Raw genomic sequence first — 12,404 nt, forward strand, 5'->3', positions numbered from 1 at the left:
AGATATCTTCTTCCATAAATCTCATTCACTCTGAAATATTCCTTCGTTGAGTGAAATAGTGTCGGAGCCACTTGTGGTATTTGAATTATTCTCTCCTCTTTTCTCTGCCAATCGTGTGGTTTAATTCTTGTCATTTAATTGGGTGTGTGATGTGGTTCCATTGTATAGTATTCCTTTTAGGTTTTTAAATACACTTTGCAGTATGTTTTACAGGTCCTCACGTGAACCCTTCTCTCCTCCCTTTTTGATTTTTTGAAGACCTTTATTATCCTTTCCCCTTTTCTGCCATCCTCAATTTCCACCAATCTCATTCCTTGTTATTCTATAACACAGGCACTTAACTGTAATAATAACATTTGTAGTTTACCAGGCAGTGTGCCAAATGTTTTAAACATCTAATGCTCACAATAACCCTTGAAGGTTAGTACCACTATTCATGATGAAGGTGTTAACCAACTTGCCAAGGTTACACAGGTAGTAAGTGGCACCAGAATACTTCCCTGTTAGTATGCCTGGATCTCCCACTCAAGTAAACTCAAATAGTAGAGAACATGTATCTCCTGTTAAACTCGATCCTCATTGCCTACCCCAACTCTTGGCATACAGTAATCGATAAATATAATGTAAGGCCTTCTCTGACCTGTCTTCATGCCCCTCCACAGCTTTCTCACACAGTACACACACACATCGACACAGATATAAATATTTATGACACTTTTGCTTGGTCTCCTCACTAGAATGTTAGCTCAATGCAGCCTTATTTTGTCTTCTTAACCACACGGTTGCTAATGCCTCGAACAGTAACCAGCACATAGTACAGACTCGTGGTTCAGTGAAGTACGTTAATGAGTGAATGAATCTGACTCTGCAGACTCAGAAGAAACATTTGACCTTGGCCTATACTTCCTCTTTCCTGTTGTCTACTTATTTCTGTTCCTTCAAGAAATATCTTATTTAAAAATGCATTTTGTCATTTTAAATACCAACAATAGATGATATTAAGCTCTTCAAGGGCAGGGATTGCCTCTGCCTTTTAGAATTTGTTTGCCTTACGGTTCCTGCTGCAGTTAGTATGTTGTTCTGAGAGGCGACATCCCTAATAACTGTTCGGACTGCAATAAATGAATCTGTGTGTTGGTATCCTAGCAACCGCAGTTGAATCTTTTTGTCTTAGTAAAAGATGTTAATGACCCTTACCCTCAGGCCCTTCTCCACGTGAGGAAAAAATAATGGTCAGAAACAGACCTTTTAAAACTAAAGCAATTTTTGCTACCAAGCAAAATGCTAGAGAAAAGAATTCGCTGACTTTTCCTAATAATTTTCACTGCTGCTTAACAAAAGTAGAATTTAGATAAACTAAATTATTCTGTGAAAAATGGAATCATTCAGATCATGAAAAACCACTCTTTCAAAGGAGGAAAAGAGATAAGTATTTTCACATACAAGTCAAAATGTGACTCTGTAATGGGAAATCTTTGTGTAATACTCCTAAATGAATGTGCAATTAGGCAATTTACTTTCTGTCCCCCCCCCCCCCCCCCCCCCCGCAAAGCCCCAGTAGATAGTTGTATGTCATAGCTGCACATCCTTCTAGTTGCTGTAGGTGGGACGCGGCCTCAGCATGGCCAGAGAAGCAGTGCGTAGGTGCGCACCCGGGATCCGAACCCCGGGCCGCCAGCAGCAGAGCGCGCGCACTTAACCACTAAGCCACGGGGCTGGCCCGGCAATTTACTTTCTAAATGAGATTTATAGAGATTTGTTTGCATTTTCTGCAGCAACAATTTAAAACAAACTTTAGCTCAATAGTTTGTTTCATCAGTGGAGTTTTGTCTCCAAAATATTTGAAATAGAAATATTTCAATACTTAATTCCTGTATTCCTGTATTTCCTGTATTCTTGTATTTAAGTCCCCTAGCTTAAAGAATTATGTTGCTGTGTTTTTATATATGAGATATGTTTCTTTTTGGACTGAGTTGGTAATATCTCACAAGAAAGATAAATTTCAAATTATGTTTGTATTTTAATAAAATTCCTAATTATATGTTCTTCCAGTCCATAATGACATGTAACAATTGTCATATGATAGTTTATATGGTTTCCATGAGTTAAAACAAAATTAGAAAGGAATCGTTAAGTAAATGCTGATAACTTTGTACTGTTATGCTTTTGAAAACTTTTGAATCATAGACCATGAAATTAAATGTTAGTTGATTGATACATGTTCATGTTATATTTAATAAGCTGATCAAAACACAATTATAGCACCTTTGTATCTACAATCTTAATTCTTTGCTTCCCACTAGTTAAACTGCTGAAATATTGAGTTAATTTTCCTTCAAAGAAATCACAGTGTGTATGAAGAAGATAAGGTATACTAAATGGAAAGTCGGACAGCATAGTGTTAGTTAAGCAGTTTGTAAAACGAACATTAGAAAATAATCCCCCTTGTGGTATGACTCCAAAATCGAAGGAAGACCTAGGGCCCAAGAATCACACTGGAAGATAATTTTCTTTTGTGCATTTGCAGTTCTTTTGAAGAATTTTTATTGACTGAAATGAGTGATTAGGATTTTTCAGCTTTTTTTTTTTTAAATTAAGAGAACAGATTTTTGTGTTTAGTATTATATAATAATTTGAAATGAGTTTATGTATCCTTATTCTTAAAAAGTTTGTGAAAAGGAACAAAAACATGCGAGGAAATCACAGTGTAATGTTATTTCAAAGCTTTTCTGTTCAGATATTGTTAAGCCCAGTCAGAAGAGAGCAGCTCTGGTCAGCTGTGGTGGGATAACGCCCATGCAGGTGGAGGGCAGTGGGGCCTTAGAACCCTGACTCCCAGAGGCACCTGCCGAGTGGAATGAGATGGTCAGGAGGGGGAGAGGTCTGTGTGCGGGCGCAGTTTGGGAAGTACTTTGTTCTGTTTAGTTGTTGTGGGTTAAAGTGAGTTCTTTGGTTTTGGCTACTCTGATGGGAAATTTGAGTTTCCGAAGCTGATAGTGTGAGGAAGAACTGAGAACTGGCGTTCATTGCCTGTCCTGCATCAGGGGAGTGTCAGGTATGTGTTACTTCATGTAATTCGTTCTTCAACCCTGAAAAGTGATAAATTAAACCCCTTTACCAGGTGAGTGCAGTGACGCTAAGGTAGGTATAGTAATTTGTTCGAGGTCAGTCAGTTGTAAATAAGCAGAAGATAATGAATTGAAGCTCAGATTTGCCTGATTCTAAGATCCATGTTCTTTCCATTTACCATACTGCCTCTTAAGATACTTTATTTAGTTAAAAAGATTTCTTTCTTTTCTTGCTTTATGGGCATCAGCACATTTATCTGAACTTTGGGTTGTTAATAGGGTTGCCAGATTTAGCTGAAAAACAAAACAAAACAGGTTGCTCAGTTAAATTTAAATTTCCGATAAACAATGAATAAATTTTTAGTATATATGTGTCTCAAATATCATATGGGATACACTTATAGTAAACGTTCATTATTTATTGGAAATTCAAATTTAACTTGGCATCCTGTATTTTATCTGGCAATCTTAGTTGTTAAGAAAATGGTGGCATTTGAGTTAAGTATTTATAACATAAATATTTATATGGCTCTTCAGAATTGTCTTTTTAAGAGATCTCTAGAGTTAGTGTATTGAGATTCCTTTTTAGAGGGAAAAAAAATCAGATTGGGCTCTGACTGGACTGCATTCCTTAGGAACGCATATGTCGAGTAGCTCCTAAGAGATGGAGGCGATCATTAAACATCTTCTGGTTCCCCTATTTTGGTTACTTTTGTCTATCTATGAAGCCTGGGTGCTTCAGAGCTCACCAGTGCCCTGGTTATACTAGTGCTTATGGGAATTGACCATTTTCCAGGAATGGTTCTAGGGTTTTAGATACTTTACTATATTAAATCCTTTACTGCTCTCAGCAACTTTAAGACAAAAGTCCTGTTGTTACCCCCATTTCACAGATGAGAAAACCGAGGCAGAAGAGAAGATAAGTCATGTGCCCAAATAGGGCTGGGTTTGAACCCAAGCTGTCTGGCTCTGGAGTTGGGACTTGTAACCATTAGTTAATATTGCCTCTTGCAGGTAATGCTTCTGAAACCACGGGCAGAGCATATAGGAGGAAAGTCTTTTAAGCGTTTCCAAGCCACCTGTCATCTACTTTAGTATTATTGATCATATAAAACATTTTTTTTAACTATTTTGCAAAAGTAGACACCTCACTGCAGTTTCCTTTTTTTCTTCTCGTCTGTCCTTATTAAAATAGATGTCTTTGTTCTTATATGCTACGTTAGTACATGAGATGGTGAGTGGTTCTCTTCATTGCTACATATTTTACAATTAGAAAGTGATTTAGAAGCATTATTTTCCAGCTTTTAAAATGGTTTCTTCTAGAAACTTCGATGATTTGCCCAGTATTTGCCTGATCGTAAGGCTAAGTAGCCTCCTCATGTATCCTAAGAGTAACCCCTGAAAGGAAGTCACTTTTTCTTTTATTTCTAACAATGTCTCTCACAGTATAGACACTTTTCTTTATTTCAAACCACCAAGCTCTGTTTGGGGGAGACATATTAGGCCTGAGTATCTTCATTTGGTGCGAGTAGATGCTCATGGGTGAAATCCTTAATAAGGGAGGGGAATAACTTTAGATTTAGAAATGGTTTTGCGGGTTGCTCTTACATTTGCAGGTTTCAGGTATCAAGGTATGCAGGTGTTTTAAAGGTCACTTAGAAAAGGAGTAGAGTAAGGGGTCACAGTTGGACATTCTACAGCTGCAGGATGAACAAAACGCCACTGTCCTAACAGTAATGCAAGTGATGTGGGATAGAATTTCTGGTGACAACATCTTACATGGGTTGAAAAAGTGCTGTATCTCGAACAGCTTAATGGAAGTGAAGCTGATATGCTTTGAAAACTATTAGATGACATTGAATCACCTGGAGAAAAGATTAGGTTATTTTGGAAACCTGAGTTCAAAAGCATTTAGAGGAATCAGCAGGTTTATAGGTTTCCAAAGACTAAAACCTCATCTTCATCTTTGACCCTCCCTCTGCTCTCTCCTGGGAACTTTAGTCAAGTTACTAAGTTCTCTTCATTTTGCCTCCTTGTTATTTCCCTCTGTCTATTTCCACTGCAATCTGTCCCCATTTTTTAGCAGAATTACCGCAGCAACATCATTTCCTGTTTCTCTTCTACTTTAGCTTGTTAGTCTATCCTTTACACTCACAGTACATTTATTTTTGAAAGCACAGATTAGAAAACCTTAACTTCCTTCCTGCTAAGTTTTCTGTAAGAAGCAAGAATTGTTGAGAAGGTTTTCAGTGATCTGATCCCCACTTCTATTTTTATGTCTCACCATCGCCCACCGTGGAAGCTGCAGTGCAGCCGTACCCAGCTGCCTCCGGCTCCCCGAAATGGAGACAGACCTTCATGGCTTAGTGTCTTTCCCATATGCTCTGCCCTCTATTTGGAGCTACCACCTTTTCTCTCTATTCAGGTGATGACTAATCTAAGAATCTCTCTTCTGTCCTTCTGGTAGTAGGAATTTACCACTTCTCTATTCTCACAGCTTTTTGTTTATATTTTCACTGTAGAATCTGTTTTCATTTAGCTTAGCTTTATTGCTTTACCTTCATTAGATGCTTGGTTTGTGTTTGAATGGCTAAACCAGAACAGAATGTTAATTAAAACTCTTTCACAGTTTATTACGGAGGGAAAACAAGCTTAACTTAGACTGGAAATGTTGGAATTAAAATTACTCAGCCCCATATTTGAGTTATGGCAATACCAATTAAGATTGTATGTGACCCCTTAAGTGTGAGACTGGATGTTGCAGTCGAGTATTTGAAGGATTTGACAAGTGATGGAAGAAACCTGTTGATCACTTGTTGCTAGAGACTATCGTAATTACTAAAATAAAGCTTTCTTTTTTTATGAGCCTTATTTGTATTTATTTTTAAATTTGAGAGTATTATGTTAAAATGGAAGTAACTTGAAGCTTAAGTTGTATTTTTTAAATGTTTATTATCTAGATATGATTATTTTTGACTCAGAATCTTTTTATGTTTTCTAAACAGTTGGTACCTATTTAACTTTTGAGTGGAATTAATGTACTCATTAAAAAATCATTATTATAGCAGTTACGATTATAACAGTGTAACAATGATTTAAGGGGCATGCCTTCTTCAGGATGTGTGTTTTAAATCATCTTAGGACTGGCAGAGCCTTTTTAAATATAAAATAGAAACTTAAAGATATTGGTCAAAGATTATCAGGTTAGCATCAGAACAGATAATGAACATATTAGAGCTAATAGTGTATGGTTTCATTTCTAGTTGAAGTGATAAATTTTCATTTATACTCCACATACCTTTTTTTCAGTTTCTGGCCATACATTTCATTCATGTCTTGAGTACTTATTGAACTCTTACTGTTGTAAGTTTCGTACCAGGTTGATTCGTGAGAATTGACTGGTTTGAAGTTCAGGTTGTAGGTGTATCCAAGCTTGCTTCTAAAATTTGCGGGACTTGGGGCAAAAATACATGGAGGCTCTCAGACCCTATTTCTAAACATTTAAAAGTTACAAATCAAACTAATACATTGCTAAATAACATAGGTCTTGTCCTCCTGCCTTGAGAAATAGCTCAGTGATCTGGAAGGCCAAGTGTGGGTTTAGATTGCTTGGGCTTCAGTTCCCCACTGATTGTGGTGTGTGTGGGGAGAGCCAGGCTATGTGGCAGCCCAGTCGTCTCTTCTTCCAGACCTGGCCCCGTTCTAAACCAGGAGGGGCCTTGCTTGAGGACACCCTAGCACTCTTCCCACACCCCTACAAACTGCAGACCCCTGGCCGCTGCTCAGGCTAGGGAGATTACCATCTGCAAGTTCAACTGCCCTGACAGGAACGGACCTATAGAAGGCCCGGTAGGCTCTCGAAGCCGCTTTGGGGCTGTTTGGACACAGATTTCTGGGCCCAGGTACTCAGAAGGGCAGGGCAGGACAGGCTCTGGGTGGGCAAGTTCTTTGCCCTTTGGCTTTATCGTGTGGAAAAGGATGTTGTCAGAGGAAGAATGAGGGGATCCCTTTAGAGTCCAGGGTTCACAGTGGGTGACTCTTGCCCAGCTCCTAAATTGGTGCTATGTATGCCCGTGAACTAAAAAGAACTAAGTGTTCCTTAGGAATATTAGATCTCTGCAAAGTCTCTAGACTTCAAAGCTAGATTGAGTCCAAATTTTAAAAAATAAATTGTTTTGTCAGTGAACAGTTACTAGGTGCTTAATTGTTCATGCACATCAAAAATAAGCAATAGAATTTTCAACTTTATTAGTTTTATATTTTAGGACTTAAATTTTTTTCTATGATAAAATAGTGATATCAAATTTGGAATAATACCTGCTTTATGGAACTTCTAATTATGTACTCTTTATTTTAAATATTTCCCCACTTTTTAAAAATAGCAGTTAGCTGTTTTATGGATGAGAGTGTTGTTAGAGTGAAAAAGAATAAAGTGAAAGGTATTCTTAATGCTAGTCTAGTCTTGGTTAACTTCCAAGTGTATTCAAGGGAAAGAAAGAGGCTGGGAATTGACCACTTAAGTAAATCAGTTTGCAACTCAGTGTCCTAACATTATTAAATCTAGAAGTAGGAATATAATTTTATGTCACAAAAATTCATCCCATACAACTTATTATAAAATACTATCTTTCTGATTGGTCTCATGTTAATATACAATTGTAGTTTTACAGTAATTTAGGAAAAAAAAGAACCAATTCAGTGTAAAAGGGAATACTTGATTACTCTATTGTATAAGAGCAATAAAAACTAATTTGCCGTTATATTACTCAATGTTGAAAGCTGAAAGAGGCTATCTTTCAGATCCTTCTTCATTAATTGTGCTATATTGCAGTAATATTAGTATCTGTTATAGATGAGTTTTATGGAAGGCTTTTCAGTTGACATCTCTGAGCTTGTATTTTGGCTCACGTAAATATCTTTGACATATTTTCTGCATGATTGTTGAAAGGTGAATGAAGTGTTGAAGGCAAAGTGGATTAATCTGTCACTGTGATTCCTCTATGAAAACTCCTGTGATAAACTATTCTTTGAAATAGTCTTAGTTCATAACAAAGTATAACTGATGAAAAAAGTAATTGTACTAGAAAAAACCTTTTAGTAATTAACCTTCATAGAGACTATTTCTTCTAAATTTGCCTTTTATGCTAGATTACTAGAGTTTTATTAATAAATTAATTTTGGAGACATTCCATGGTTCGTAGTTCTTTTCTTTAATTGAGTTAATAGCCAAATAATTAGAGATTCATTTTGACTTTTGTTAAAATTTAGGTAAAAGGTATATGTGATGTCTTAAAGGCAATAATTCTGATAGAGCCATTTAAATAATTTACATTGTCTTTATAGCACATATATAATAATAACATGGTACAGAAATAGATGTTACATACATTTGATTTCAGCTCAGTCTTGCAATATGGAGGTAGATGTATATTAAATTACATATTATGATGCTACTTGGTAAAATAAATTCTCCCCACAGTGGGATCTTTATTTTTTGAGTGGTTTGCTAGGGCTGCCATAACCAAGTACCACAGACTAGGTGGCTTAAACAACAGAAATTTATTTCCTCACAGTTCTGGAGGCTAGAAGTCTGTAATCAAGATGTCAGCAGAGTTGGTTTCTTCTGAGGGCCTCTTGTCTTGGCTTGTAGATGGCCATCTTCTCCCAGTGTCTTCATATGGTCTTCCCTCTGAGTGTGTCTGTACCCTAATTCCCTCTTTTTATAAGGGCACATTGGATTAGGGCCTACCCTCATGACCTCATTCTACCTTAATTACCTCTTTGAAGGCTCTATCTCCAGATACAGTCACATACTGAGGTACTGGGAGTTAGGACTTCAACATATGAATTTTGAGGGGACACAGTTCAGCCCATAATAGGGCCATAGAATGAATTCAATGCAAACCAAAATTTTGGGTAACCAATATGTTTAAGACGTGGAGCAGTTTATTTAAATGTTTTAAATACATTGTATACTTTTCAAAATTAGATGTTAGAAATATCTTTTGTTTCCCTTTTATCTGGTTTGATTGTAGAGATGGAGAAGGGGCAAATAAAGACTGAAGATGATGATGATGATGGTGATGATGATGATAATAATAGCAGCTAATATTTATCAAGTGCTATGTTGTATCCCAGGCTCAGGTCTGAGCACTTGATGTTTTTTATCTCAGGAGTATCAGCATGGTCAGTAGGGAGTTAGGGCATCCTTGTTTAAGGGTAGGTTGCATTTTCTTTGCTTGTCTTTGGGAATCCAGATGTGGATCCTGGCTCTGCTCTGAGGCAGGGATCCAGGTTTGTACCTTTGTGAAGCAAGATGAGAGTCTTTGCAAACCACTGTTGCCTGAGATATCTTTGAGTTTTCTATAGGTATGGGCTTTTTATTCAACATGGAAAAGTTGCATTATCTAGGTAGCATTCTTTGGTGACAAACCAGCTTAAAAGTGCCCCAGATCAAGAAAGGCCTGTAAAGAATATTTTACACTGTATTCCTGTTTGGTTCCTAGCTTCATACCTGTCAGTTTGTAGGTGCTCAGTAAATAACTGTAGAATGAATGAGAGATTTCAGTTAAAGCAAAAGGGAGAAACAGTCACCGTGGCAGTTCCCTTTTCAGAAGCTCATATTTGCATTGTCAAAATAGTTGTATTGTGGGGCCGGCTCCGTGGCTTAGCGGTTAAGTGTGCTTGCTCCGCTACTGGCGGCCCGATTTCGGATCCCGGGCTCGCACCCATGCACCGTTTGTCCGCCCATGCTGAGGTGGCGTCCCACATAGAGCAACTAGAAGGATGTGCAGCTATGACATACAACTATCTCCTGGGGCTTTGGGGAGAAAAGGGAAAAAAAAAAAAAAAGGAGGAGGATTGGCAATAGATGTTAGCTCAGGGCTGATCTTCCTGAAAAAAAAAAAAACGGTTGTATTGTCTTCTCTGCACTAGCAGGTTTTTGCCAGCAAATTTAGTACACATTGTATTTAACTTAATCATAGACATACTGAAGAAATAGCCAGTTGGACCTCTTATATTTTAGTCCTCTCAAATGTTTGAGATTTGGAAACAATAGAGCAGTAGTTCAGCCTGGATGTATAGACACTCCCCTCCCTGTAGGATTTCATAGGTAAGAGGTTGTTCTCCAGAGGGTCTGCTTCACCTGCCACCAGGAGGTGGAATCGGTGGCTGTGTATGTTTTTGCCTCGGCCGCTCATTGTGTTGCTTTAGTGCTCTGCCAGATGGGGCTGTGTTTGGACCTATGGGTCTCGTTAAACATGTTTCTTATAGCCAAATTGCAAGTGTCTTTAGATAAAATTTCCAGGATATTTGGGAAGTAGTAGAACTAGTCAGAGAACAAAGTTGTCAACATCTACAATTCTCTTTTGAAAAAACTTTGCATAGACGTGTACACATTTGTTGTTTGATTATTGTCAATATGTGCTTCCAAAAACTGGAATAATGAACAGGCTTTGGGAACTAATGCCTATTTTTGGCAGAATTCTACTTTTCAATATTCATAATCATGCTGTAGTTACCTTCTTGCTCTGCTGCTGGCTTTTAAATTTGGTTTGTACTTGTGATTTTCTTTTTCTTAGTTTAACTTGCTTAATGTGGGGGGGAGCAATTTTAGATGTCTCATGAGAGGATAAGAATTTGATCCCATATTGTGAGAATAGTACTGCCAACTTGTTAACAATGTTCAGATTTTTAAAATGAAAAAAATACCTTAAACTAGAAATGAATTATAAATAATTGAATTAGATACTATCATTGTTAAGTATAAATAAATGCTTTTTGGCCTTAGGTCATCTTTCTTATTTTTCGCATTTCTATCTGAATTTGTGCAGTTTTCAGAGTATTTTTATAATTTCACTGTTAGAGACTTTCTGAGTCTTATATTGAGTCAAATGGAATTTCATTAATTGAAAATATTTGTTAAATTTTTAAATATATCTTTATATGAATGAAACATCTAAGGATATCCAAAGGTAATACAATGGAATGGGACTGAGTGGAAATCAGACATATGAATCAGACCTTTGTGGTATGTTTGTGTCTTGTTTTAGGTTGGTTGAAGACTTTTGAGGACTACTTTAGAGAGCAGACTCAGTTTATTTTTAATAACATGGTCGTCAAGCTAAGTGAAGACTCACGGAGGAAATTTATATGGTCTGAGATCTCTTACCTTTCAAAGTGGTGGGATACTATAGATACTCAGAAGAAGGATGCTCTTAAAAGGTTTGTTTTAAAATTATTTTTTTGAAATTTGGTAATATTAAACATTAATTGTACAGTGAAACAATAGTTGAACTTTTAGAAGGTGAAAATTCTTAGCTTTGTATCTGAAATTTAAAATATTTCTTCACATTCTTTTTTTCCTTGATTGTAGTTCATCTCTGAAAAAATGATTTGAAACTTTTCCATTGAAATACTTATGTTCCAGCTTTGTCCTAGAAATGGAATTACTAAGTAAAAAGGGCTTAATATTTTAAAGGTTTTTTGAAGCATATAATCAAAGTGACCCCTGGAAAGGTTGTTTCTGTATATTCTTCAATCTTCCAAAGAAATGTACCAATTTCTCTGCCTATTGGCCAACAATATAATTTTTTCTAAAACTTTGATCAATTTGATGGTTGAAAAATATTTTAATTTGCATTTTTGATTAATGATAATGTTGCATATTTTCTCATATACAAAGCTTTTTGTGAATTGCTTGATTGTGTACTTTTTCTCACTGATTTGTAAGAATATTTATACGTACAGACAGGTCAAGCCTTATTTTTCTCAAGTTTTTATTTTCTTTTTAATTAGTGCTTGATACACAGACTTTTAACATTTTTACATAGTCAAATGTATTAATCTGTTTTCTTCATGTTGATCTTGCAGTCATATTTAAAATAGTTTTCCCCAATCTAGAGATCAGATAAATAGTCTTCTTTTCCCTAGTTTAATTTTTTATTGTTCACCTATTTTTTTTTTTGGTGAAGAAGATTGACCCTGAAGTAACATCCGTTGCCAATCTTCCTCTTTTTGCTGAGGAAGATTGGCCCTGAGGTAATATCAGAGCCCATCTTCCTCTATTTTGTATGTGGGTCGCTGCCACAGCATGGCTTGATAAGCTGTGTGTAGATCCACGCAGGGATTCGGGCCTGCGAACCCTGGGCCGCCGACGTAGAACACGTGAACCTAACCGCTGCAGCACCGGGCTGGTCCCTATTGTTCACTTTTTAAAATCCAGAAATTTATTTTTTTGATGTGGCATGGTGGGAGGTTCTGTGCCCCAAGTCTCCCTCCCCTCTGCTCCCAGGAGTTTAAGGATTATCTTAGCATGAATTGCTTTCTTTTATT

The 12,404-nt window shown here is 36.8% G+C and overlaps 1 protein-coding gene across 1 annotated transcript in view; it reads left to right on the plus strand.

Annotated features, from left to right (window-relative positions):
• Positions 1–12,404, plus strand: part of MAN2A1 (mannosidase alpha class 2A member 1) — a 163,746-nt gene that overhangs the window by 31,830 nt on the left and 119,512 nt on the right. The window contains exon 4 of the mRNA XM_058538311.1: positions 11,123–11,294. Coding sequence (XP_058394294.1) covers positions 11,123–11,294 — 172 coding nt within the window. The remainder of the gene's footprint in view (positions 1–11,122; positions 11,295–12,404) is intronic.

The sequence above is a fragment of the Diceros bicornis genome, chromosome 1 (assembly GCF_020826845.1).
Source record: "Diceros bicornis minor isolate mBicDic1 chromosome 1, mDicBic1.mat.cur, whole genome shotgun sequence".
In the NCBI taxonomy this organism is placed as follows: domain Eukaryota; kingdom Metazoa; phylum Chordata; class Mammalia; order Perissodactyla; family Rhinocerotidae; genus Diceros; species Diceros bicornis.